This window comes from Bufo gargarizans, chromosome 11, assembly GCF_014858855.1.
Source record: "Bufo gargarizans isolate SCDJY-AF-19 chromosome 11, ASM1485885v1, whole genome shotgun sequence".
In the NCBI taxonomy this organism is placed as follows: domain Eukaryota; kingdom Metazoa; phylum Chordata; class Amphibia; order Anura; family Bufonidae; genus Bufo; species Bufo gargarizans.
Genome location: NC_058090.1, coordinates 66,025,830 through 66,053,713, shown reverse-complemented (window position 1 = coordinate 66,053,713; position 27,884 = coordinate 66,025,830). Strand labels below are relative to the sequence as shown.

The 27,884-nt window shown below is 44.8% G+C and overlaps 1 protein-coding gene across 1 annotated transcript in view; it reads right to left on the bottom strand.

Annotated features, from left to right (window-relative positions):
* Positions 1 to 27,884, bottom strand: part of HEATR5A (HEAT repeat containing 5A) — a 154,185-nt gene that overhangs the window by 19,289 nt on the left and 107,012 nt on the right. Inside the window, exons 27-29 of the mRNA XM_044271730.1 lie at positions 23,378 to 23,555; positions 15,135 to 15,383; positions 13,482 to 13,609 (exon numbers count right to left, since the gene is read on the bottom strand). Of these exons, the coding sequence (XP_044127665.1) occupies positions 13,482 to 13,609; positions 15,135 to 15,383; positions 23,378 to 23,555 (555 nt within the window). The remainder of the gene's footprint in view (positions 1 to 13,481; positions 13,610 to 15,134; positions 15,384 to 23,377; positions 23,556 to 27,884) is intronic.

Here is a 27,884-nt window from a genome sequence, read left to right as displayed (position 1 = left end):
GTGTAAGCCGATTGTATGCTTTTCCTGTTCGTCTGCCAGCAGCTATTCGCGAGGTTCCAGTTTGGAGTGCTATTTTGTATCCAGTTCGGGAGTTTGGTGTTCTGCAGTAGCTGTGCCTGTCTCTCAGAAAGGGGCATATCGCCTAAACGGATTTTAACGCCTTGTCTGCTGAAACGGTCCGTTACATTGGTGGCAAGCAGCGGGATCGTTCCTACAGCCAGAAGGACAGCTACAGGAGACACCATTTCTGTGGATTCTACAATTTAAGGGCAACGCATGTCCCAGTACAGCGACCCTGAAAGCAACAGGATGGAACCAGCAGTGTTATACGAGGAGGAGGACCTGGATGGCCGGGATGCATTAAGGAAAGGCATCTGGTACCAGGCCCTGGATAATGTACAATACCAGCGGGGTGAGAGTCTCCCCAGTGAAGAGCAGCGGTTGCAGAAGCAAGTGGCCCTGCGGATGCCCTTCCTGGGAGAGCAGCCCCTGGAGGAATGGGTGAAGGAACTAGAGCACCGGGTATGGCAGGAGCTATGGCTGGAGGATGCCTACCAGGCGCTCTGGTGGTATATGGCACAATATATACCCTGGACAGCTGAGCATGACAAGCCAGAGGGAGAGGAGTTTGATGGTCCTGGTTGTTATGGGAGTCCTTTGCAGAGCCTGACTTCGGGAGCCCTGCACAGTCCAGACTTCAGGACATTTTCTATGAGAGGGAGGCTAGGCATGAGTGGGATGACCCCCATGAGGTAGAGCAAGACCTGGCTCACCTAGCAACCCTGGAGTGGGAACTGGAGCAGGACTACCGAGATCTCTTCCACTCCATTGGGAAGGCTCAGCAGGACAGTAAGGTGACAGACCCAGATCCAGACCCATTCAGCTGGGCAGATATTGTAGAGCGTTACTGGGAAGGACCCCAGGTGGCCGGTAGAGATGGGACCGAGGTCTCTCCACCGGTCCTGCAGGGAATTGGAAGCCCAGTCTCCATTCCCCAGCGGCAGGCGGAGTTACAGGGGGCAGAGACAGTCGGTCCTGTCCCCCAGCAACAGAAGGATTTGTTGGGAACTGGGAGCCTAGTCTCCATTCCCCAGCAGCAGCTTAACGCACCAGGGGGAGACAGTAAGCCCCACAACTGTGCAGATGGGACCGTGGTCTCTGCACTTACAGCACAGGGGGTAGGGACAGTCGGTCCTGTCCCCCAGCAACAGGGCTGTTTAGCCAAAGAGGAGACAGTCGGTCTCCCCCTCAAACAACCAGATCTCCAGCCATCTCCGCAGGGATACCAGGAGGAGGAGGTAAGCGAGCCCTCCCCTTCCCAGCTACTTCCCAACCGAGTTCTGGGGGCAGGGGATGAGCCTGCAATACCCACTGATCCCTTCCCAGCGGAAGAGCTGGCATCAGGGCAGAGAGCCGCTAGCCTCTGCTCCACCGACCCCCTTGTTACAGGACTGGCTTGTACCCCCCTCATGCCAGCAGAAGAGCTGGCATCAGGGCAGAGCGCAATCGGCCTCTGCCCTCCCCTATCCTCTTGTCCAGAGACTGACTTCCCACAGGCATCCCCAGCGGAAGAGCTGGCATCTGGGCAGAGCGCAGTCGGCCTCTGCTCATCACGTACCTACAGCTCCAAGCTGGAGAACCACAAAGCAAGGAGTAGCAGATGCCCACTCAACAGCTGGGGACATACAGAACAGAGCCAGGCCCTAAGATTCAACAGGTCCAGTATTGGGTTGTGGGTGGGCTGCCAGACTCACTCAGGTACCTACCGGCGTGAGGTCAGGTATCTGGTTAGTCTTCCCTGGGGGGGGGGGGGGGGGGGAGATGTGTGGCGAAACCAACCTCGCCACTGGGTTTTGGAGAGGGCTGTTTAAAAGCCTCTTGCCTCAGGATTATGGCCCATAGTAACTTTAAAGGAGAAGACAGCTTAAATCTGTCTGTGGAATTGTATTTTATGTTATTATGCGTTCGGTTAAATTGTATGTTATGTGAGGGTACCCAGATAGCTAATATTATTGTATTCGTGTATTCTGAGTGCCATTCACCTAATGATATGCACTCAGACTTGAGCTATCTGGGGATATGTTAAATGTCTGCTGTGGGGGTGTGCCATTGTGTGTTTAAATGGTGATGTCTGTCCTGTTGTCTCCACATGTGTATTGGTGATCTCCCTTTGTCCTGAGAGATAATTGGATTGCCTTCGGTTGTCTCCGGGACAGAGAGGAGGAAACCATGATGCATTGTGGGGATGTGTTGTATCTGTCCTGTGTCGCAGTCTCCCTTCTGGTCCTCTGGGGGCGTGAACGATTGGTTGCTGTATTTACATTGTATGTGTTGTAAATTACTTATTGGTTGTATTTCAAAACCCTGAGGGCGGACCTGTATTTGCAACAACTGTAATAAAAACCAGGCTGGGTCTGCCAGCACGTCAGACCACTGCTGACCCTCAACACCGGAGCCTTGTCTCGTTATTGGGGGGATTCCCTGTATGCTGTTGGAGACTGATTGCCAGGAGTGTAAGCCGATTATATGCTTTTCCTGTTCGTCTGCCAGCAGCTATTCGCGAGGTTCCAGTTTGGAGTGTTATTTTGTATCCAGTTCGGGAGTTTGGTGTTCTGCAGTAGCTGTGCCTGTCTCTCAGAAAGGGGCATATCGCCTAAACAGATTTTAACCCCTTGTCTGCTGAAACGGTCCGTTACAGCGGCCAACCTCCATTTCTATGGGAGTTCCGAAAATAGCTTGGCTGTTTCCGGCAGTCACATAGAGGTGAATGGAGTGATGGCAAAAATTGCGGGGTGCGCTCTCCATGCATTTCCTCCGACAGTAGCCAAAGGCATTCGCCTGGCTATTTTTGGAACTCCCATAGAACTGAACAGAGAGCATGCTGCGCTCTCTTTCACTTTGCAGGTCCATTCTTTTTTTTTAATAGCATTTATTTATCAATTTTAATTTGCACAATACAATAGCATCCCAACTGGGATACCAAAAAAGAAAAGAACACATGGCAACAAACTATGAACCAATACACTGGTGTCGCGGTGGGCCATCATAGTATGATCAAAGAAGATCACATGAGGAAGTCTCTTCAACCGGAAGTCCCAGTGGGCAGTATTAAGCGACCACCAGACAACACTCGCACCCACCGCCAACCCCTAGACGTATATCGAGCGTGAAGCCAAACACCCCAGATTTTCTCAAAGCGTTCCGGAGTCCCCCTAGTTGCATATCTTAGCTTATACATGTGTAGTTCCGTATTTATCAGTTGTATCTACTGAGCGAGGGTAGGGATTTTAGGTGGTTTCCAATTAAGGAGCATAACCTTCCTCCCAGAGAACATTAAAAGATGGAGCAATTGTCTGCCATACCTGGTGGGAATCAATTCAGAGGTCCATTCTAGAGACAGGTGTGGGTCCAAGAGTTGGGACCTGCACCTATCTGAATTTGGTGGCATATCCTAGACACCAATGTTTGAGATGATAAAACCCCTTTAACAAGATAATTAAAACAATGGTATGTATTACGCAAAAACAAGATTTTTGTAAAACTTACCAGTAAAATCTCTTTCTCGCTCTTCATTGGGGGACACAGAGACCGTGGTATAGCTATGTCCTCTAGGAGGCGTTGACACTAGTAAAAGCTGTTAGCTTCTCCTCTGGCAGCTATACCCCCTCCAGCCTCGAGAGAGAGCTTCAGTTTGTGAGAAGCAGTAGGAGAAGCAAGTAAATCAACGAAAAAACGTGGAACAGCAACAATGCCAAGAACCGAACTAGGTTCTAACCAGCAATGGCCACAACTGTGGCCGAACAACAATATTGGGTGGGTGCTGTGTCCCCCAATGAAGAGAGAGAAAGAGATTTTACTGGTAAGTTTTACAAAAATCTTGTTTTCTCGCCCATATTCATTGGGGGACACAGAGACCATGGGACGTCCGAGAGCAGTCCACAGGGAGGGAAAAACACAGACCCATGGAGCAAGCGCCCCTGCAGGTAACTAAAAACTGTCGCCTGCAAGACCAAGCGGTCCAAAGGCATCGCCCGCCGATGCAGAAGGAGGACAGTAGCCGCCCTGCACAACTGCGCGGCCGAACCTTGAATTTTCCGAGCCCAAGAGCGTCCACCGCTCTGGTGAAATGAGCAGCAACACCGAAGGGTGGAACCCTGCCCCGGGTGCAGCATGTTTAAACAAATGCAGAAGTGCAATTGCCACCCTGGAGGCCGCCGTTGCCTTGCGAGGACCCTCTGGGAAGACAAAAACAAAGGAGAGCCTGTATGCCGGAAGGAACTGGAGGCTGGCAAATAAACAGACAGAGCCCTGACAATGGCCAAATGACCTAACTCCCTTTCCCTAGGGTGTGAAGGGGAGGGACACAGTGATGGAAGGACAAGTTCTTCATTGAAATGGAAATCAGAGACCACCGTTGGGAGAAAGGAAGAACGGGCCAGGGAACCACTTATCCCTGTCAGAACCAGGAGGTGCTCTGCAAGAGAGTGCCCCAACCCGGACACCCGTCTGATGGATGTGATAGCCACAAGAAAAAAAACACCTTCCAGGACAGGTTCAAGGGGAGAATTCCGGAGTGCTGAAAAAACTAAGGTCCGATCCCAAGGCGGTAAAGGAGGATGGTATGGAGGAACCTTATGGCCATTCCCTGGAGGAAGGTATTGTGGGCCCTGGGTGGGTCAGAGGACACTGGAAAGGATACACAGCGCCGAACCTTACCCATCCAAGAACTAATGTCCAAGCAAAAACCCCGGACCCAGGATCCACCCCTGCTAAGGGGAAGCTCTCCACGGAAACGGTAAGTGGTCCACCAATGTCCCCCGAGCCGACCAGGCTTGTGGGGAGACTGAGAAGCTGGCTGATAAACTATCGAGAAAAAACACGCCTGAATGAGGCATGCCCAACCGCAAGCCAGGGAATCAACACATTGGATAGGATTCACCTGTAGAAGGAGGAATATAGGAAACGTCACAGCCCAACAGTCAGTCTGGAACAAGACTGGAAGAAGAAAAAAACAAAAACAAAAACACAGAACCAATACCCTGCATCAACATAGATGAGGGGAAGTAGCAACATAGGAGCTACCAAGGTTTGCGGAGTGAACCCTGAGCCAGAGAAGGAAGAAACATAAGGAGAAAGGGGGAAGGGCGAAGCCTATTCCCCATCCGAGACTGGCAGTACACAGAAGTAGCCACCGGATGATAGCTGCGGTGCCATACTCCGCCTAAGGAGCAGGCTATGCAGCGTACGCCACCGAATACGGTGATAGAAGAATCCGTCACCTGACGAAGGAGCCGTGCAGGAGGAGCCAGAGTATGTAATAGCTACTCCAGGACCCCCATACCGTAGAGGAATGCGGTAGAAGCCACGGTATCATACTGCCCCAGGGAAGGAGAGCTAACCTTAAACGCTCCACCTGGGAAGGGCGTTGAACAGGAAGAACCGCCAAGCAAGCGTCAGGGTAGAACCCCTACCTGAGGGAATGCCCCACTGTAGCGACTGCGAACGCTAGTACCAGCATAAAAAGCCGCGGAGGAGGCTGCAAAGCTAAACCAGAGTGCCAGCACAACCACCTCCCATATCACTAATGGTGGAAAGAGAGTATAGAGTCAGTGTAACACTTGACCCGTTGGCACGTAATCATCATATATGTGTAATGATGTACGCACTACTACTGATGCGGACAATATCATGACCGACTGGGACAATGGAAGCCCATGGAGATGGGAGTCTCTAGGACACAAGTGATGTTAGTAAACACCCTCAGAAGACAGAGGAGTTATATAATCATGCCCAAAACCAGCTCCAAAGGAACACAATGAGGAATAGTCACCGTATCCACTGGTGGGACTCATATAGCACTAGAGTAGGCGTACTGAGCACCGTCGAGTACCGACTGTTGCCACGCCCCCTAATGAAATAAGCGCAGGCACCTAGAGCCGTGGCGCAGTTGAATTGCAGAATCTGAAGATGTACAGGTACTCCCCCGCTAGTAGATCACTAGCGAAAGGGGGTAAGACAAGTAGGAAGCACAGTGACGCGCAACACTCCGCCTATGGTAGGATAGTGCGACAGTCGGACCGTATCCAAACTGTTGCCACAGGAAAAGAAGAAGGGGGGTTAATACCCATGGCGAGAACTAGTGCATATGGCAATCCTGTACCCTGTGGGAGAGCAATTAGTACCTGAGTAAGGGGGTAATGTATACAGCACACCTTGTAACCAGTGAGAATGGAATCGCGCCACCTATGGAAGGAGCTAATGAATACGGCAGGTACTGAACCCAGTGGAGGTACAATTCCTACAGAAGGGGGAATGCACTGAAAACAGTGTTATTGTACTTAGTCCACCTATGGCAGGGGACAATGTATAAGGTCAGAACCGTATCCTAGTAGTGCAATTACTCCGCCTAAGGAAGGGGGTAATGCCTACGACGAGTGCTAATGTCCACCGTAGACGCAATCTGAGGAGATTGTTTTGGATTCACGTCAGGGCCCAAATCAGTGATTCTCCTCACCCTCCTCTCCCTCGGACGGACCCACTCCTGTGAGAGAGGGTGCGCTGAGCGTGACCTGGGGCGGAAGGGATGGGGTGTGGAGATATTCAAGGAGAAGATGACCTGCTGTGGCCCGCTAGCGCGCAGGTCTACGCCTCGGAAAATTGCCCCAACAGTTGCGGACTGCGCAGGTGGGGGCTTATCAACCAAACTACCCGGGGGGTGGATTGGGAACAGAGGTCCTGTATAAAATTGAGCCTGCAGAGAATTAACAACCAAACGACCCTAGAGTGTGGATTGGGAAGTTCCCGTTTCCCCCCACTGGAATCGCGCAGGTGGGGAATTATCAACCAAACGACCCCGGAGGGTGGATTGGGAATTCCAGAGGTTCTCCACTGTATGGCTCAGGTGGAGAATAATCGACCAAACGGCCCCGGAAGACGGATTGGGATCCTGCAGAGATCCTTTACTGAATTGCGCAGGTGGAGAATTATCAACTAAACGGCCTGGAGGGTGGATCGGGAATACTTCAGCTGTCCTCCACGTGAGTTGCGAAGGTGGAGAGTTATCAACCAAACGACCCCGGAGGGTAGATTGGGAATTCCAGAGGTTCACCGCTGTATTGAGCAGGTGGAGAATTATCAACCAAACGACCCCGGAGGGTGGATTGGGAATGCAGAGGTTCTCCGCTGTATTAAGCAGGTAGAGAATTATCAACCAAACGACCCGGAGGGTGGATTGGGAATACTTCAGCTGTCCTCCATGGGAGTTGCGAAGGTGGAGAATTATCAACCAAACGGCCCCAGAGGGCGGATTGGGAACCCAGAGATCGTTGTGAAGTACGCTAGAGAACTATCAACCACAAGACCCAGAGGGTGGATTGAAATACGTCAGCGATTCTCCCTGGAACTACGCAGGTGGAGGATAATCAACCAACGACCCAGGGGGGCAGAATTGGAACTATGAGAGGTCCTCCTTTGTCCGTATAGGACCCGGGCCCGGCTTGGTACTACACAAACAGGTCACCAGGATCACTTCTAGGCAGAAGCCTCCGCCTAGCAGAAGCCTGGTACGCCACCGGATATGCAGCGCAAGGCAAGGGAGAGCATCAGAGCAAGTAAGGCTCCAATACTCAACTCAGAGGGACTAGAGGGGTGAAGAACAGGTTATGTCAAGGTTAAGCTCTTAACCCGGACAAGCCCTTTAACTGCTCAAAAGTCTGAGGATTTCTTCCAAGCTGCTGCAATAGTCTGTTTGGTGTCTAAGAAGAAGCTTATCAACCATCACGGATTTGGAGGAATTATCGTGATTCATTTAGTAAGCACCGCTTCCCAGGGGTCTTTCTTGGAATTGTATCCAGTTGCTGAATAAATAAGATTATAGACTGTAATCCAAAACTGGAATACGGATAGATTTTATCAATAGTTAGAGGTAATAAATAAGTGCAATGAAAGATTTTCATAGAAGAGAGAGACTTGGCAACTGCTGTAGAGATAGTGGTGCAACAATGTTGCCACTGAGGACAGAAAGTGAGATACCAAGATCCTGTTCCTACTGTAGGATACATTTGGTTTTGGAGCCTTGCTGATGAACATTAAAAGCAGAATACAATGCAAATATAGTCCCTGGTTGGAAGAATTATTTTTGCCAAATCACCTCAAAAAAGTATGATGAGGGACATCACCCCTCTGAGGTTAATACTGAGCGAAGAAAATGGAAGATCTGGTTTTCATGGGAGGAGGAATGTACATTTCTTGAAATGCTCGTATAGTGGCAATTTGAAAGAAATAGTCAAGCTACCTAATGTAGTTACATTTTGCTGAATCCAGCAAAAAAACAAACAAAAAAACAACAAATGTTAAAACTCATTATGGAGAAAGGATTTCTAAAAACAGGAACCACGGGTGATTGGTTACCCTGTAATTTAACTCGATTTTAGCACTTCACCAGAGAATAAGTGACTAATGACTGATAGGAAAGAATGACTAAGTTTCTTGGGAGGTGTGGATTATTCCACATAAGCAGGGAGAATTCAGTGAAAGTTGGTCACCCTCAATGTGGATCCAAAGGGGAAGCCAATCTGGAGAATTTACTACTGCTGTTAATTGTGCAATTTGGGCTGCTTTGTGATACCTCAATAATTAGGATAGTGACAGACCTCCAACACTCTATGGTAGAACATCAATTTACTCTGAATCCGTGGAACATTATAATTCCACACTAATCTGGAAATCTGAGACTTAAAGTGACTGATATCCCTTTTTGGGAGGGAGAATGGGAAGAGATCGGAATAAAGATCTCTAAGTAAAGTGACCATTTTCAAAGCATTAGTCTTTTCTATCAAGGACAATTAAAGAGTTCTGCTGCAGCAAGTCTTTGGCAAGTTTATGAAATCATCACGTGGGATGACTGTGCGATGCCATGCCAGTTATTACTATTTGCCGCAAATTGAGAGGGAAAGAATCTTTGTATGTGTGTCATAAGGGTATTTTCAAGTATTGATTGGTTCTGTCCCCTTTCTGTCTCCTTTTATATTACCTTCTATACTCTGTGTAATTATAGTTAGATAACATACACAAATCCCTATACTATCCCTATCTCTTGTATGACCCCCCCCCCCCCAATTTGGTATGTGTAGGCCAGTGATGATTATTTACGTTTTACTACTCTGCTTGTGATTTGATTGTTTTACCTTATATTTAACTATTTCCTGACCACCCAATATAAATTTACGTTGGCAACCGAGCACTTAAAAATGGCGTCCGCTTGCAAACAGGCACCATAGCTGCTGCCACCCGGAACTAATGTCTGAAACCCATTATGGATCATAGCTCCTCACCGGAAGATCACAGGGAGATTTTTCTGGCAGCAACGTATCCGGCTGGGTTCCGGCTATAAGTGGAGACCAAACATGGTGCAGTTATTAGGTTCCTACTGGAACATCTCTGTATCTCCCCTTCCTGTCACCAAACCCCCAAAGACGACCAGGAACACGTCCGCCTTGGTCCCAAGGTCGCAGATATGTAACAGGTTTATTTCTGTGATGGATGGGCAATTCATAATCCCTCCCGGTTCCATGATGTTTGATGGATTCTTTTGTTCTGTTGACCAACTCAGCCCCCCATATTATAACGCCACATTCCTCACAGATTCTGGCATTAGTCCCCCTTGAAGCTAGATTTCACACAGTCATTCTTTACATGGGGTATCTGCTCAGACATCCCAGAAGAGAGCATAGAGTGTGGCAAACAAGCAAATGTATTAAACCAGGGACCCCTAGGTAAATAAACAGGCTTTTTGGCAATCCAATAGTAAAATTGACTGTCTAAAGAAAGTCCACTAAAATTAGAGTAGAGCCATTGCTCAATCTTGAGAAGAAGGATATAAAGATGGTACAATACACAGACCTGAGACCGTCCTTTGGGTAGAAACATGTCCTAAAACTGGCGCAGTCAGGCTAAGGGGGTCTCCACCCCAAGAAATTATCATTCAGGCGTGCTATGGGTGTTACATGTCAAGATTCTGCAGTCTCCAGTGCCAATATTAACTATTAACACTTTAAAAAACTATTTTCAAGTACATTTTTACATGCAGCCTATGCAGTGGTTACAGAGCTGCAGCACGGCCAGCACAGAAATAGACCGAGTTGTTAATCCAGTCACTGTCACAAGGTGAAGTGTTCACTCCACAGACTAATCCTTGTTAAATTATACAGGGAACACAGTACCTGGAAAGTAGGCAATGCAGCCTGCAATTGTTCAGCTAGGCCTACTAAAGAGTAATGTACTAATGTACAGTCGTGGCCAAAAGTTTAGAGAATGACACAAATATTAGTTTTCACAAAGTTTGCTCCTAAACTGCTTTTAGATCTTTGTTTCAGTTGTTTCTGTGATGTAGTGAAATATAATTACACGCACTTCATACGTTTCAAAGGCTTTTATCGACAATTACATGACATTTATGCAAAGAGTCAGTATTTGCAGTGTTGGCCCTTCTTTTTCAGGACCTCTGCAATTCGACTGGGCATGCTCCCAATCAACTTCTGGGCCAATTCCTGACTGATAGCAACCCATTCTTTCATAATCACTTCTTGGAGTTTGTCAGAATTAGTGGGTTTTTGTTTGTCCACCCGCCTCTTGAGGATTGACCACAAGTTCTCAATGGGATCAAGATCTGGGGAGTTTCCAGGCCATGGGCCCAAAATGTCAACGTTTTGGTCCCCGAGCCACTTAGTTATCACTTTTGCCTTATGGCACGGTGCTCCATTGTGCTGGAAAATGCATTGTTCTTCACCAAACTGTTGTTGGATTGTTGGAAGAAGTTTCTGTTGGAGGGTTTTTTGATACCATTCTTTATTCATGGCTGTGTTTTTGGGCAAAATTGTGAGTGAGCCCACTCCCTTGGATGAGAAGCAACCCCACACATGACTGGTCTCAGGATGCTTTACTGTTGGCATGACACAGGACTGATGGTAGCGCTCACCTTTTCTTCTCCGGACAAGCCTTTTCCTGATGCCCCAAACAATCGGAAAGAGGCTTCATCGGAGAATATGACTTTGCCCCAGTCCTCAGCAGTCCATTCACCATATTTTCTGATCAATCTGTCCCTGATTTTTTTTGGAGAGGAGTTGCTTCTTTGCTGCCCTTCTTGACACCAGACCATCTTCCAAAAGTCTTTGCCGCACTGTGCGTGCAGATGCGCTCACACCTGCTTGCTGCCATTCCTGAGCAAGCTCTGCACTGGTGGCACTCCGATCCTGCAGCTGAATCCTCTTTAGGAGACGATCCTGGTGCTTGCTGGACTTTCTTGGACGCCCTGAAGCCTTTTTAACAAGAATTAAACCTCTTTCCTTGAAGTTCTTGATGATCCCATAAATTGTTGATTGAGGTGCAATCTTAGTAGCCATATGCACGCGTTTCTTTGCAGGTCACCATGGTTAACAATGGAAGAACAATGATTTCAAGCATCACCCTCCTTTTAACAGGTCAAGTGTGCCATTTTAACCCAATCAGCCTGACATAATGATCTCCGGCCTTGTGCTCGTCAACATTCTCACCTGAGTTAACAAGACGATTACTGAAATGATCTCAGCAGGTCCTTTAATGAGAGCAATGAAATGCAGGGGAAAGGTTTTTTTGGGATTAAGTTAATTTTCATGGCAAACAAGGACTATGCAATTCATCTGATCACTCTTCATAACATTCTGGAGTATATGCAAATTGCTATTATAAAAACTTAAGCAGCAACTTTTCCAATTTCCAATATTTATGTAATTCTCAAAACTTTTGGCCACGACTGTACATGTCTTCTGACTTGTCTGTTTTAGTAACTACTTGCATTTGCCATGCAATAACAATTCTGGAGCATCTACCCTAAGCAGCACTCCAAACCCACCTATGGGGAGATTGTATTTGGTGGGTTTGGAGTGTTATAAATATCATACTAACACCAGACATATACCTAAAGAGGACCTGTCACCTCTCCTATCATGCCTGTTTTAATAGCTTCATGCATTTCCCATGTAATAACAATTCTGGAGCATCTATTCTTATGTCTATATGTTGTGCTGTTCTTATATTATTTCTACTAGAAGTTATGACTTCATTGCTATCAGTCTGCAGTAAGGGTACAGAGGGGTGTTAACAAGTTGGGAAGGGGGTACCTGCACAGTATGAAAATGGCATTACTGATTGGATAGAGTGAGTCTGTGAGTCTCGTTACCTCCCCTCTGTTTCCTTACTGCAGACTGCTAGCAATTAATTCATAACTTCTATTACAAATAATAAAGGAATGTCACAACATAGAGTTGTAAGAATAGATGTTCCAGAACTGTTATTACATGGGAAATGCATGAAACTATAAAACAGACATGTCAGGAGTGGATATAGGTCCTCTTTAAACAAAGCCACACATATCATATTATCAGCAACCTTGACGTACATTTCGCCTAAACGCTTCTTCCTTGGGACATGCCACATGCCCCCTGGAAGAAGCTTTTGGGCGAAACGTACGTCGGGGTTGCTGGCTGGTCCCCGGATCTGTGGTGGGTCTCATTACTATTTTTGAATTTATTATTTGACTATCTTGTTGGCTAGATCATTTTCTGAATGCACTTTCCTATATGTTAGTGACATGCTGAAATTGATGTGCTGCTAATGAACAATATCTAGCATAGTTAATCTATATAGGCTTAATTGTATATTCTTTCAGGAATGTTGCACCCCAGATCTGAGGGAACCATCTTAGCTGTCTTTGATCCATGTACTATTGTGATGTATTGTCATAGTATTTTTTACGTACAAATTGTATTCATTATGAAATGATAAAGATGATATTTATAATGTGTGTGGCTTTTTTAAAGTATATGTTTGGTGTTAGTATAGTTACTAAAACAGACATGTCAGGAGAGGAGTCAGGTCCTCGCTTTAATTCTGAAATCTTCATGGATGACCTGATTTCAGTCGCCCCATGGTCCTGCAAGTGGATCTTCTTTTGCTGAGCTGTGATATTCAGACACAGGCAAAGAGCTTCCTCCTCCTCTCTGTGTTTTCTAATGTGATGAAAAGGTTGGCTGTCTAGCAGAAGCAGCTCCTCTTTCATATCCACGAGAGGGGACCAAAATCAGGCTGACTCCTCTCCGGACATGCCTGTAAGCCTTCATATGGTGCTCTTGAAAAAAGAAAACTCTGCTGTGAATGGTTTCTATGGGCAGCACAGACCATTTTTATTTTATTTGCCCTGATGTGTTCACACATTACAATATACTTTGGGTTAAAACGTTTTCGCTCAGAATGGCTACACAGTGCAGGTGGTGGTAGGACGAGCAAGATCAAGAATGCTCCATAGAACTCAATAGAAGCAGACTTGTCCTTGCAGCTGTATCACTGCTTACTCCTATTTGCCAAAATGAAAAGCAAAATGATACCTATACAATAAAATGTGAGCACTTTTAAAAAATGTGTAACTTTTTGTTAGGATTGCTATTTACCTGATCAGCCCCAACATGAGCTCTCGGCCAGATACTTTGAAATAATGCCTTCATAGCCCGCAGACAAGCAGCAATTCTCTCCATAGGAGCATCCACAGGGAGACAACAGAGAAATTCTACACAAATTCCTTTAGAGAAAAATGGAACACAAAAGAAAGAGAAAATAAGTAACACACATCTAATTTGATTTGGAGAAATTAGAGACACTAACATCTGTGAGTGGATGCATTATGAGATCTCATAAACTTAAGAATCCCTAAAGTTGGGAGCAGTAAGCACCTAGATGACATTGTATCAGTATTAATGGACACGTTATAGTATGTGCCTGAAGAAGGGGATAGTTAACCCCACATTGCGTAGGGGTTTGCCACTGAAGTGCTTTGCGGATTGATGACTTGCAGGGTCCACAAGATTCTTTTTTTCTTTTTGTGGTCTGTCTGTATGCAATCAGCAAACAAGCATCGTAAAAGTATTGTGGATGGACACAGTACCTATGGAGGTACATTTGAAAGCATCTCCGATTCAATCACTTACTAAAGCCCTGAGTAAGGCCTAGTTCACACGAACAAATGGCTTTTATAGTTTTTTGCGGTCCGTTTTTCACGGATCCGTTGTGTTTCTGTTTCCTTTCCGTTTTTCCGTATGCCATGTACAGTATACAGTAATTACATAGAAAAAATTGGGCTGGGCATAACATTTTCAACAGAAGGTTCAGCAAAAACGGAACAGATACAGAAGACATATGGATGCATTTCCATATGTGTTCAGGTTGTTTTGCGGACCCCATGACTTGAATGGAGCCACGGAACGTGATTTGCGGCCAAATATAGGACATGTTCTATCTTTCAACGGAACGGAAAAACGGTAATATGGAAACAGAATGCTTACGGAACACATTCAGTTTTTAATGCGGAACCATTGAAATGAATGGTTCCGTATATGGACCGTATACGGTACACAAAAAAACGGCCCGTACACTCGCAAAAAATACGATTGTGTGAACTAGGCCTAAGGCTAAAACGTAACTAAAACAAAACTGAAGAAAATAAATAGCAGGTAAGCACTCTGTCAAGGTAATGAGATCATTTTAAAGGGGTTTTCCAGGCTTTTAATTTTGATGACCTATCCTCAGGATTCCGCCTATCAGCTGTGCCGTCCCCTGTGTCTTTTCCTGCTCACTGTCAACATAGCAGCGGCGAGCAGGAAGAGACAGAAGACGGCACATGCCTTCTCTTCATACAGCTGATCGGTGGGGGTGCTGGGTGTGGGACCCCCGCTGATCTGGTACTGATGACCTATCCTGAGGATAGGTCATCAATATTGAAAGACTGGAAAACCCCTTTCACGTTCAAAAATTGACTAACAAATCCTCCATGCAGTCTAATGGTATAAACTGTATTTTCTAAAAATGGAGCAATACTTCAAGTAAGCATTGGGTTTGGCCTTTTCATCCAGTCCCTCACAGGATAGTATTTTCGGTCTGTGTCGATCCACATTTTTTGAAAATTGCATGCGGATCCATTCATTTCTATGGGGGACGCAAAACAGGCGGAGAGAACACAGATTTCAATTTGCAGACTGCAAAACTGGTAGTTGTGTGAATGCCCCCTGAGGTAGTAGTTATCGCCTCTTATTTATATATTAACCACATACCAAGAATTAAGTGAAACTTCTCTGAGTTCAAATCTTCCGGAGACTTAATTGGCACCTTGTTGCTACGCTCTTGTCCCATAGTGGTCGGAGTGACAGGACGGGAAAGTCGGCTGCCCGCTTCATCGGAGTCTGCAAGTAGGAAGCCAGTGTTGCTAAGCCACAAAGAGGTAGCATGAAGAATGGGAGCCCAGGACACCAGATAGTGTGGCCTGGCTGCACCACTAGTTTCAGAAGTGTAGAACATTCCGCCTGAAAAAGTATGAATAGAAATAGTGATAAAATAACCACTTCCAGACCAGGCCAGTTACCCCCTTCGTGACCAGGCCGAATTTAGCGAATCTCACATGTCACTTTATGTGGTAATAACTTTGGAACGGTTTCACTTATCCAAGCCATTCGGAGACAGTTTTTTTTCATGACACATTGTATGTCATGTTAATGGTAAATTTGAGTCAATATCTTTTACCTTTATTTATATTAAAAAAACACAAACAAAACAAAAAAATTACCAAAAATGTGGATTCTAAATTTGAATTTCTTTGCTTCTAAGGCTACTTTCACACTCGTGTTTTGGGCGGATCAGTCATGGATCTGCAAAAAAGGATCCGTTACAATAATACAATCGCATGCATCTGTCATGAACGGATCTGTTTGTATTATCTGCAACATAGCCAAGACGGATCCGTCATGAACTCCATTGAAAGTCAATAGAGGACGGATCAGTTTTCTATTGTGCCAGGGAAAATTGATCCGTCCCCATTGACTTACATTGTTTGGCTCCGCTTCGTCAGGCAGACAGCAAAACACTGCAGGCAGCATCTTGGTGTCCGCCTCAAGAGCAGAATGGAGACTGAACGGAGGCAAACTGATGCATTCTGAGCGGATCCTTTTTCCATTCAGAAAGCATTAGGGCAAAACCGATCCGTTTTGGACCGCTTGTAAGAGCCCTGAACGCATCTCAAAAACGGAAAGACAAAACGCCAATGTGAAAGTAGACTGAGACAGATAGTGATACCTCATAAAATACTCATCAATTAACATTCACCGTATATCTACTTTATGTTAGCATCATTTTGGTAATGTTATTTTATTTTTTTAGGACGTTAGAAGGCTTAGAATTGTAGAAGCAATGTCTGACATTTTCAAGAACATTTCTAAAATCAACTTTAAAGGGGTTGTCTCACTTCAGTAAGTTGCATTTATCATGTAATCCACTTACTAATATACTGTTATTGTCCATATTGCTTCCTGGATTCACTTTTCCATCACATTATACGCCGCTCGTTTCCATGGTTACAGACCACCCCGCAATCCATCAGGAGTGGTCGTGCTTGCACACTATAGGAAAAAGCTTCAGCCTCTCTAGCGGCCGGGACCATGGGAGCTCACATAGGCCACTGCTTTTTCCTATAGTGTGCAAGCATGGCCACAACTGATGGATTGCAGGGTGGTCTGTAACCATGGAAACGAGCAGTGTATAATATGATACAAAAATGAATCCAGCCAGCAAAGGAAGCAATATGGATCATACCAATATAATAGTAAGTGGCTCATATTAACTTTCTCTACATGATAAAGCCGACTTACTGAGTAAGACAACCCCTTTAAGGACCAATTCAGTTCTAAAGTCACTTTGAGGAGCTTACATAATATAAACCACTCATAAATTACATTTTAGAAATGACACCCTTCAAACTATTCAAAACTGATTTTAGAAATGTTGTTAACCCTTTATGTATTCCACAGGAGGTGAAAATTTCAAAATTTTACTTTTCTTTTGCAGAGTACACGGTAGCGCTCAGAAGGCAAGGAGCGCCATGTGGTTTTTGGAGGGCAGATTTTGCTGGAATGGTCTTAGGGCGCCATGTTGCATTTGAAGAGACCCTGAGGTACCCTTATAGTGATAACCCCCAAAAAGTGACCACATTTTGGAAACTACCCCACCAAAGGAATTATTAAGGGGTGTAGTGAGCACCTGACCCAATAGGCGTTTCATAGAATTTATAACACTTGGCTGTAAAAATGAAAAAATTACATTTTTATTCCTACAAGAAAATGGTGCTTGAGGCCCAAACTTTCTTTTTCACAAGGGATAACAGGAGAATATTACCCCACAATTTGCTACCCATTTTCTACTGAATACAGTAACACCCCATTTGTACTCGTAAACTGCTGTTTGGGGATACATCAGGGCTCAGAAGGGATGGAGCGGCATCTGTTTTTTGTAACATGGAATTTGCAGAAATGGTTTTAAGAGCCATAACTTTTAAATTTGTTTCTGTTAACTGAGCAGTGTGAGGGCTTATTTTTTGCAGGACAAGCTGTAGTTTTTATTGGCACTATTTTGGGGTACATTTGGCTTTCTGATCTATTTATTTATTTTATGCACTTATATAGCTGACATATTCCGCAGCACTTTACAGACATTAGCATCAAGCAGTCCGCAATGGCGCTCATAATTTAAGTTCCCTATCAGTATGTTCATTGGAGTGTGGGAGGAAACAGGAGTACCGGGAGGAAACCCACACAACTCCGTGCAGATATTGTCCTTGGTCGGATTCAAACCTAGAACCCCAGCGCTAACCACTGAGCCACAGTGATCACTTTTTATTTCATTTTTTGGGGAGGTGAGCAAAAATGAAAATTCTGTGTTTTTTTTTTTTTTATAAAGTTCACCACGTGGTATATAGGATATGATCACTTTATTCTGCTGGTTGATACAATTATGACGATACCAAATTTATATAGTTTTTTTTCATGTGTTACTACTTTTGCATAATAAAACCCTTTTTATAAAAAAAATCTGTTATATTTCGCATCGCCATATACTAACAACATTCATAACATCTTAATTTTTCTGCCAACTTAGATATCAGGGGGTTTACCATTTGCAGGACAGACTGTACGTTTTATCTCTATGACTTGATTTTATGGTTTTTGGGGGGCCAGGTGACAAATAAATGCTGTTTTGCAATAATTTTTATTTGTTTTTTACAGTGTTCACTTGATGGGGTAGATCATGTGATTTTTTTTTTAGAACTGGTGGTTACCAAACATATCTATTTTTTATTTTAGACGTTTTACACATTAAGAACATTTTTGTAAAAAAAAATTATGTTTTTGTGTTGCCAGGCTCGTTTTTTGCAGGATGCAGTGACATTTTCATTGGTACCTTTTTAGGATACATATGACTTTTTGATCCCTTGATATTCTGTTTTATGGGAGGTGAGGAGAATAAAAAAAAATAGATGTTTAGGCATAATTGTTATTTATTTTTACAACATTCACCTGATGGGATAGTTCAGGTATGGCCAACCTGTGGCTCTCCAGCTGCAAAACTACAACTCCCACCATGCCCTGCTTTAGGCTGAAAGCTGTAGGCAGTGTGGGCATGCTGGGAGTTGTAGTTTTAGGGCCGCAGATTGGCCATCCCTAGGATAGATCATGTGATATTTTATAGAGCAGGTTGTTATGGATGCCGCAATACCAAATATTTTAAGTATTTTTGATTGGGGAAAGGGTGCTTATTTTACATGTTAAACTCATTTTTTTTTTTTTTTTATAAAATACTCTTATTTTACACTTTGTGTCCCTCATAGCTATTGATTTCTCCTGTAACTGGGGCTGACATACACTCTTCAGAGAGCCTGTACAGCGCTGTGGTGCTGATAGATGGATAGATTTCTAAAGCAGACCCGGCAGCTCCTGCAGTCTCCTGGCCGGGCTGGAACACGAAGCGGCACATCGCTTCCTGATCTATACACACAGCGCTCATTCAGTGCTGTGTATACAGCAATCTAGGAGGTTTACAGCAGGGGTGCAAAACCTTTTTGGGTTGGGGCCCTCATTACAAGACTGGACCAATGACAAGGGCCAAAAATACAATTTTAAGGGGTATTGCCAACTGAAATACTGCATTTATGGCGCTTTTTTACATACAGTATATACTATAAATGTCTGGTTACACCTCCAGGACTCCCATCTAATAAGAGAATACAAGAAACATATATGTGAGCAGCCACAAGACATAGACATACATGTCTGTCACCAGATGGTTGGGGGCCACACAGAATGGTATCAAGGGCCGCATGTGGCCCCTGGGCAGCAGGCCGTGCACCCCTGGTTTACAGGTTTGGATAACCCCATTTTAACTTGTTCAAGTAAAAGTTTTATTTTGGGATGGCTGGATTCATAACACTTAGGGTCCATTCACACGTCCGTTTTTTCTTTCCTGATCTGTTCCGTTTTTTGCGGAACAGATCAGGACCCATTCATTTTCAATGGGTCCTGGAAAAAATCGGACAGCACAATGTGTGCTGTCCGTTTCCGTTGTTCCGTTCCGCATGTCCGTTTAAATATAAAACATGTCCTATTATGTTCCTGAAAAATCGGATCCTGGTACAATGCAAAGTCAATGGTTCCGCAAAAAACGGAAGACATTCGGATGTCATTCCGTATGTCTTCCGTTTTTTGCGGAATCCGTTCCTGGAAACACATAGCAAATTTTTTTTTTTTTTTTTTTCTTCAAAGAAATCCAAACAACTTTATTTGATTATTGAAATGTATACATGTTTCCTTTTTTTGCGGATCCGCAAAAAACGGATGACATACGGATGACATACGGAAACATTTTCAGGAACAACGGATCCGCAAAAAACGGACCGAAATTCGGATTATAGAAAAATACTGACGTGTGAATGTAGCCTAACATTCATCTTGAGATACCCGAGTCCAAGGGGTAATCTGAGCTGCCTTCTCATCACCAAGGACCTTTATGTTACCATCAATGCAAATGGGTGAGCTTTATTACTCTTTTTACTGATGGCTGTATTTGTGAGTTATCCACTCCCTCCTGATCCTCAGTTGTATCATGTGAGCAACACTCAGATTCTCCAACTGACGCATCATCCTATGTGTGGACCGGAAGTCAGTTTCTCTGTTTATCCTGTGAGAGTCTCACAGGAATGAATAGAGAAATTGAGGGGTTGTCCCATGAAAAATATTATGCAGTTTTCAAACCAGCACCTGGATCTGAATACTTTTGTAATTGCATGTAATTAAACATTTAGTATAGACACTGCGTTATTCCATAAAATGGCTCTGTATAGCGCCATCTGCTGTTTGTTCTTTTTCTTATTTCTTTGCTTAGGTGGCCTCAAATGCTCAGTTCTGTCCTTTAACTCGGGCTTGACAAATTTCCTTGGAATCTAGGAGCCAGCTAAAAAAGTTAGGAGCCAGGCGGAGCTGCGTCATAAAGCCCCCAGTAGATGCCCCCATAGTGCTCCCCCCCCCCACTTCTCCATTGACGCCCCCCCAATAATGCTGTATACCATATTACATATACCGCCGCTCCGTCCCCGGACCCTATTGACTATATAATGGGGACGGGGGTGAAGCTCCAGTGCAGCACGGCAGTTCGCGGTGAGAGGCCGCCGGACTAAAAAGTTGGACATGCAGTACTTTTAGTCCAGTGGCCTTTCGCCATGCACTGCTGTGCTGCGCCAGAGCTCCGCCCTCATTATAGTCAATGGGGACGGAGCGGTGGTCCGGCGAAACAGCGGAAGGACGGATCCGACAGGGTGAACAGCCTGCCGGATCCGTCCTGCCGCAAGTGTGAAAGTAGCCTTAGTTATATAGCTACTGAATGAGACAGGGATGCCTTTAACATATATATCTCCTTGAGAAGCCAATTTTATCCTAAAGGGTTCATTTAAACTGTAATCTAAACTGTGTCCTGTCACTTCTCTCATCTCTGCTGCTGTCCCTTAAAGGGGTTGTCCAAGTTATATTTATTGATGACCTACCCTCAGGATAGATCATCAATATCAGATCGGAGGGGGTCCGACAACCGGTACCCTCTCCGATCAGCTGTTTGAAGAGAAGGCGTGCGCGGTGTCAGCGCTGCCTCCTCTTCACTGTTTACCTTCTAGCCGTTGCATCTGCAGTGGTGAGCAGGTGTAATTACACCCAAGCCGTCCCATTCATTTCAATAGGATGGCTTGGGTGTAATTACACCTGCTCACCACTGCAGATGCAACGGCTAGAAGGTAAACAGTGAAGAGGAGGCAGCGCTGACACCGCACGCGCCTTCTCTTCAAACAGCTGATCGGAGAGGGTACCGGGTGTCGGACCCCGCCGATCTGATATTGATGACCTATCCTGAGGATAGGTCATCAATAAAAATAACTTGGACAACCCCTTTAATCTTATCACTGCTGCAAAAGCATCAGCCTCAGTGTAAACTGTTCTAGAGTCTGACTCACGGTACTTTAAAGGGACACAGACAGGCCCAATAACAATAATTAGCTGTACATATGCATGTACAGGTCTTCTAATGTGCATTAAAAACATATAAGTATCCCCCCTGTCCACATTATGAATACAGTACACTCATGTTTTATAACCTGAAGAAATCGCTTTTCTTTCTGCCCAAGGGGCGGCGTTTCAGCTCCACTTGCGCCAAGCCAGCATCAGCCCAACCGCCGTTTTAAAGCACCACCCAGCTCATCAATATTCACTTCGCTGGGCGGCTTCTGCTGTCCCCGACCTTCCGAGATCCGGCGCATGCCCAATAGAAAGCTATGGGTGCCGGGCGCATGCGCAGAAGCTGAAAGAGAGTCCGATGCCCATAGCTTTCTATTGGGCATGCGCCGGATCTCGGAAGGTCGGAACAGCAGAAGCCGCCCAGCGAAGTGAATATTGATGAGCTGGGCGGTGCTTCAAAATGGCGGTAGGGCTGATGCTGGCTGGGGGCAAGTGGAGCTGAAACGCCGCCCCTTGGGCAGAAAGAACAGCAATTACTTCAGGTTATAAAATGTGAGTTTACTGTATTCATAATGTGGACAGGGGGGGATACTTATATCCTGTGCATGGATATGTACAGCTAATTATGGTTATTGGGTCTGTCTGTGTCCCTTTAAACTCAAAGAATCGAATGAGTCACTAAGTCGGATCTTTAGATTCTTTTAACCTGAGACTCATTCGATTCTTCCTTAGACTCCCTGTACAGTGTGACTCAGGGCTGCTAGTGCTTGCCTTGCCTCAGCTCTGATTGGTTGGTTGGCGGGGAGGGGCGGGGCTGGCAGAAGCAGCTTCCACTCTAGGATCAGATTACACTCCTCCCGAGCCCCTCTCCTCCCCTAGCGGCTCTGCTATTGTCTGTGTGCTGTGACGGAGCTGTTTCAAACGGTGCTGCCTCCGGACCGAACGGCAGCTCCGCACCCATCGCCCGGGCACCTTTAAAAACGGGCTGACAAATACCCAAGCGCCAGTACTAAATTCCTGGTCACTATGGCGACCTGGGATTTGTCGAGCCCTGCTTTAACTTCCTCTTTGAGATGTGATAAGAAAAGAGCTGCTGCAGTAAGGACACGCCCCCTAGGAAACAACTCTCCCCTTGAACCGCCAGCTTGATATAATCATGTGAGGTACACGGCTGGCTCTGGCTTTGTTAGAAAGAGATTGTCATTTACGATATGATGTGTGATTTAATTTTTTACATTCATCATGTGATAAACTTCTTTAAATGATAAACAAAAAATAACTAAACTTTTGATGGCAACATATCAAAGGTTTTGAAGAGTGCTGAGACCCCCCAATCGCTAGATGGGGAGAGAGATGCGCTCACACAGAGCTCTATCTCCCCTCGCTGCTGAAGAAGGGCTCAATAGAAAGTCTATGGGGGAGATTTATCAAAACTGGTTTAACAGAAAACTGGCTTATTTGCCCACAGCAACCAATCAGATTTGACCTTTCACTTTCCAGCGCTCCTTTGGAAAATGAAAGGATCCCTCTGATTCGTGGAAACGAAGGATCCCTCTGTTAGGGGCAACGCAGCCAGTTTTCCTTAGTACCATTTTTGAGAACGCTCCCATGAGCAGCCTGAGCTATTCCATCAGAAAAAGAATATTGATGTATACCAATCAGACTGTGGCAAAAAGGACATCATTTTAGCCTGTGTTGGGTAAATGGTGGCCTACTAAATGCATGGTGGCCTGCTAAATACAATGGTGGCCTACTAATTGCATTTTAAGTATTCACGGGGAGTCTTCCTAAGGCATACAGCAAATGGACACTACAAGTGTGACTGCTGACTTACACTGCCAACTTATTATTATTAATAATGTCCGCTTAATTTTATGGAAGGCAAGTAAAGTTTGTTTGGTACTGGTCAACATGTAAATGAGGTGACATTAATAAAATGTCCACTTTGGCATAAAAACAAGAGTGCAGGCTCCACGTACCAGGTGATGGAAGCTGATGGCTGCACTCCGGAGGCAGAGTAAGTAGTGCATGATCTTGTAAAGCGGATAGCCACAACTTGCTCAGAGTGGTAATATCAGCTTGTACCAAGGAAAGGAGACTGTCTCCTGGATCAGAAGCAGACCTTCCTTCTGTTCTTTCCACTGCTGCAATATAGACCTGTTGAAGACATTTTCAATCTTTAAAGAGGTCCTGTAACCTCTCCTAACCTGTGTGTTATAGCAACTACTTGCACCTCCTCTTGTAATAAAAATTCTTATTCCTGCTAGAAATTATGAATGAATTTGCGATGAAAGTCCAGATGGGTGTTACCAGTAGGGGGTGTGTCCCTGCACAGTCAGAAATTATCTAATCAATACTGCCAGTGTCAGACAGTGCAAGGACACCCCCCTTAACCAGCAACACCCATCTGGACTTTCAATGCAAACTGTTAGCAACTCATTCATAAACTTGAATCAGGAATAATAAAGGAATGGCACAAAGGAAGGCTCCAGAATTGTTATTGGATGGGGAATGCGAGGAGTTACTAAAACAGACAAGTCAGGAGAGGTCACGGGTTCTCCAAGTTTGAGATCATGACTGATAATTGACAAGAGCTGACTGAAGAGAGTTTTACATGTGGTGATGATTAGACGAACGAGTGTTTGTAGGAAAAAAGGGTTTTCGCCCATAGCCCGGTTTAAACAGTTCATCAGCTGACAACTAAACAAACGCCATTTATGTGGCTACAGAAATGATCATTTGTCAGCAACACATTACCCTTGTAAAAATGTGATATACTGATTCTGCATAATACACAGTGTATGAGAGGGGTAGGGCACAATCAATTGCATTAGCAAACGCTCATTCACCCCATCACAATCATAGCACCATTTAAATGAAAGTAACAATCGCCAATATCTTTAATAAGCACTTCGTCTGCTGTGGATTTTAAAGGCTATGTACACCTTTGGGGGCAATTTTTGTTTACTATTGCATTGTAGTCATCGAGCTAAAAAATCATTTTTTCAATTGGTCTTTATAAAAAAAATTGAGTCCCTTTCTCTTTGCAGCCTTGAGATTCTCTAGTAGCAGGCTCTGAATGTTTACTTTGTTCTGTCAGGCAGCTCAGCTAACGGCTACTCTGCCCTCCTAAACACTCATTATAGGTCAATTCTTATCTTACTGATAAGAGTGTGGCTTAAATAAGTAAGTGTTTATGGCCTTTTAGGGCTCTTTCACACTTGCGTTGTCCGGATCCGGTGTGTACTCCATTTGCCAGAATTACACGCCGGATCCGGAAAAACGCAAGTGAACTGAAAGCATTTGAAGACGGATCTGTCTTCAAAATGCGTTCAGTGTTACTATGGCAGCCAGGACGCTATTAAAGTCCTGGTTGCCATAGTAGTAGTGGGGAGCGGGGGAGCAGTATACTTACCGCCCGTGCGGCTCCCGGGGCGCTCCAGAATGACGTGCCATGCGATCACGTCATCCATGTGCGTGGGGTGCCCTGACGTCACTCTGGAGCGCCCCGGGAGCCGCACGGATGGTAAGTATGCTGCTCCCCACTACACTTTACCATGGCTGCCAGAACTTTAGCGTCTTGGCAGCCATGGTAACCATTCAGAAAAAGCTAAACGTTGGATCCGGCAATCCGCCGAAACTACGTTTAGCTTAAGGCCGGATCCGGATCAATGCCTTTTGATGGGCATTAATTCCGGATCCGGCCTTGCGGCAAGTGTTTAGGATTTTTGGCCAGAGCAAAAAGCGCAGCATGCTGCGGTATTTTCTCCGGCCAAAAAACGTTCCAGTCCGGAACTGAAGACATCCTGATGCATCCTGAACGGATTTCTCTCCATTCAGAATGCATTAGGATAAAACTGATCAGGATTCTTCCGGCATAGAGCCCCGACGACGGGACTCTATGCCGGAAGAAAAGAACGCAGGTGTGAAAGAGCCCTTAGTAATGTAGAGATAAGGTTTATTAGATGATTGAAAGTACAATTCACACAACTAGACAGTTAACCCTTTAATAAAGACCAATTGAAAAAATTATTTTTAGCCCAAAATGAGTAAAATGCAAGTATAAAAAAAACTGCCCTCGAAAGTGTACATAGCCTTTAAAATCTCTGGCTTGTTCATTATTCTTTCCCACTATTTTATCTGCTGCATGAGAATAGGGTACGACTTTGGCATTGGCTTAAAGAGGGATCTTGCAGGTGTGAGACCTACTCTTCACCGTCATGGGAAATACTGACAGATCACAGGTTGGAAACAATAGATTACCAGTATGTGAGAAACTAAAAAATATGTTTTCAAATTTCAATTTGATACAACACAATTTTCAAACACTATGATCACTGGTGACATAGTTATAATTGTAATTCCAAATGTTTTAACATTCCTGTATCACTCTATAACTTTCATACAGAGACAAAGAGAAAAAAGGAAACAGAGTAATCTGCACGGGTCTACAGGAAAGGTTGAGGGAAATGGAACGAATAGGGTGCCAGGGGATAACCACAGGATGGTGTGGAAGGAGGAAAATGACAACTGCTGAAGGATAATGGAGAATAATAGGCAGCGCCCCAGACCCCAAAAAAGGGAAAAAGTAATTCAGTACCCACTAGTGGACTGAGGTGAGAGTAAAATCGTTGGTTGGCCGAGTATCTCAAAGATCCTGATAATACCCAGGGGGCGCCACATAGACTCCAGAGGTACTTATAAAATTATAGTTGATTACACTATTAATATCTTGGCGAAAGGTTGCACTTACTTTACCGGGGAGGAGGGCATAGGATAAAGCTCAAGACACCTATACCTCAACCTCCCCCGCAGAGATCGCTTCCCAAGATGTAATGATGGCTTCCTGGTCCCCAAACGGATGACATCGGGGTTCCAATGTATGCAGGAAGTCTTTTATTAGTTTATCTCGACGCGTTTCGGGAATAAATCCCTTTCTCAAGAGCATATACATGTAACAGAAATGGATGGACTTATATAGGGGAATACAAACACATGATATGGGGGTCATCATCCTTAGGGGAGGGGAGCAAAGGCCAAAGAATGAAGTAATTTCCTGTCTATTGTTGTATTCATTAGGCATAATGGTAAAATCAATACATTCACTAATCTTGTGTTGACTCTTTGTCAGAGGTGTACAGTGGATTTGTAGATGAAGGATATTTATGTAGCCATACCTAAAAGCTGAAAGAAAAATGAAACCGGAAGTGGTCGTGTCTTGCGTTCCACCGTGGAACGCAAAGTTGCTCCTAATGTGTGTCTCGCTATGGAACTGTCACAACCAGACAGCTGAGAAGCTCTGACAGAAGCTTTTCAGAACCTCCTCCTTGAGTTTTCTTTGTTTTGGTTTTCAGTTCCTCATCTCGTTAGCCTCTCTCAGCTTTCATGTAGTTGGACTGATTGCATCCCTTTAAATTCCTCCCCATAATGCATTAGTGTGCGGTTTATACAACTTCCTGGAGTGTGTGTGCATGCTGATCCTATTTCCCAGTCTTCTACAAGATAAGTGCTGTACATTCATTTGTGATTTTCTGTTTGCTGGATCCCAGGTGACCCTGACTCCCTCCGTGTCTAGTGTAGGGACCCGGTGGTCGTGTCCCCTCACTATTGTAGGGTGTTCAGGTGTTAGATAGTCGAGGTACGAGGATATGCGATCATCCACCATTGGGGTGTTCGCATAGGCTGAGCAGTCAGGGAGAGTGCCAGGTCTTATGCATTAGAAACATAGAATGTGTCGGCAGATAAGAACCATTTGGCCCATCTAGTCTGCCCAATATATCTGAATCCTATGAATAGTCCCTGGCCCTATCTTATATGAAGGATAGCCTTATGCCTATCCCATGCATGCTTAAACTCCTTCACTGTATTTGCCGCTACCACTTCTGCAGGAAGGCTATTCCATGCATCCACTACTCTCTCAGTAAAGTAATACTTCCTTATATTACTTTTAAACCTTTGCCCCTCTAATTTAAAACTGTGTCCTCTTGTGGTAGTTTTTCTTCTTTTAAATAAAAAGAAGAAAAACTTATTTTTACTATTGTTCCTTAGTTTTGGATCCAGTGAGTCATATATTCATTTTGCATTGTCTTGTTTCCTGTACACCTTTCCGTGACAGGAACGCAATGCTGGGCCAAAAATAATGAAAAGAGGATGGACGTTACCGTTTAGAAACCGATGTGCTCCCACTTCCGGTTTCATTTTTCTTTCAGCTTTTAGGTATGGCTACATAAATATCCTTCATCTACAAATCCATTGTACACTGTGACAAAGAGTCAACACAAGATTACAGAATTTATTGATTTTCCATTATGCCTAATGAATACAACAATAGACAGGAAATTACATCATTCTTTGGCCTTTTCTCCCCTCCCCTAAGGATGATGACCCCATATCATGTGTTTGTATTCCCCTATATAGGTCCGTCCATTTCTGTTACATGTATATGCTCTTGAGAAAGGGATTTATTCCCGAAACGCGTCGAGCTAA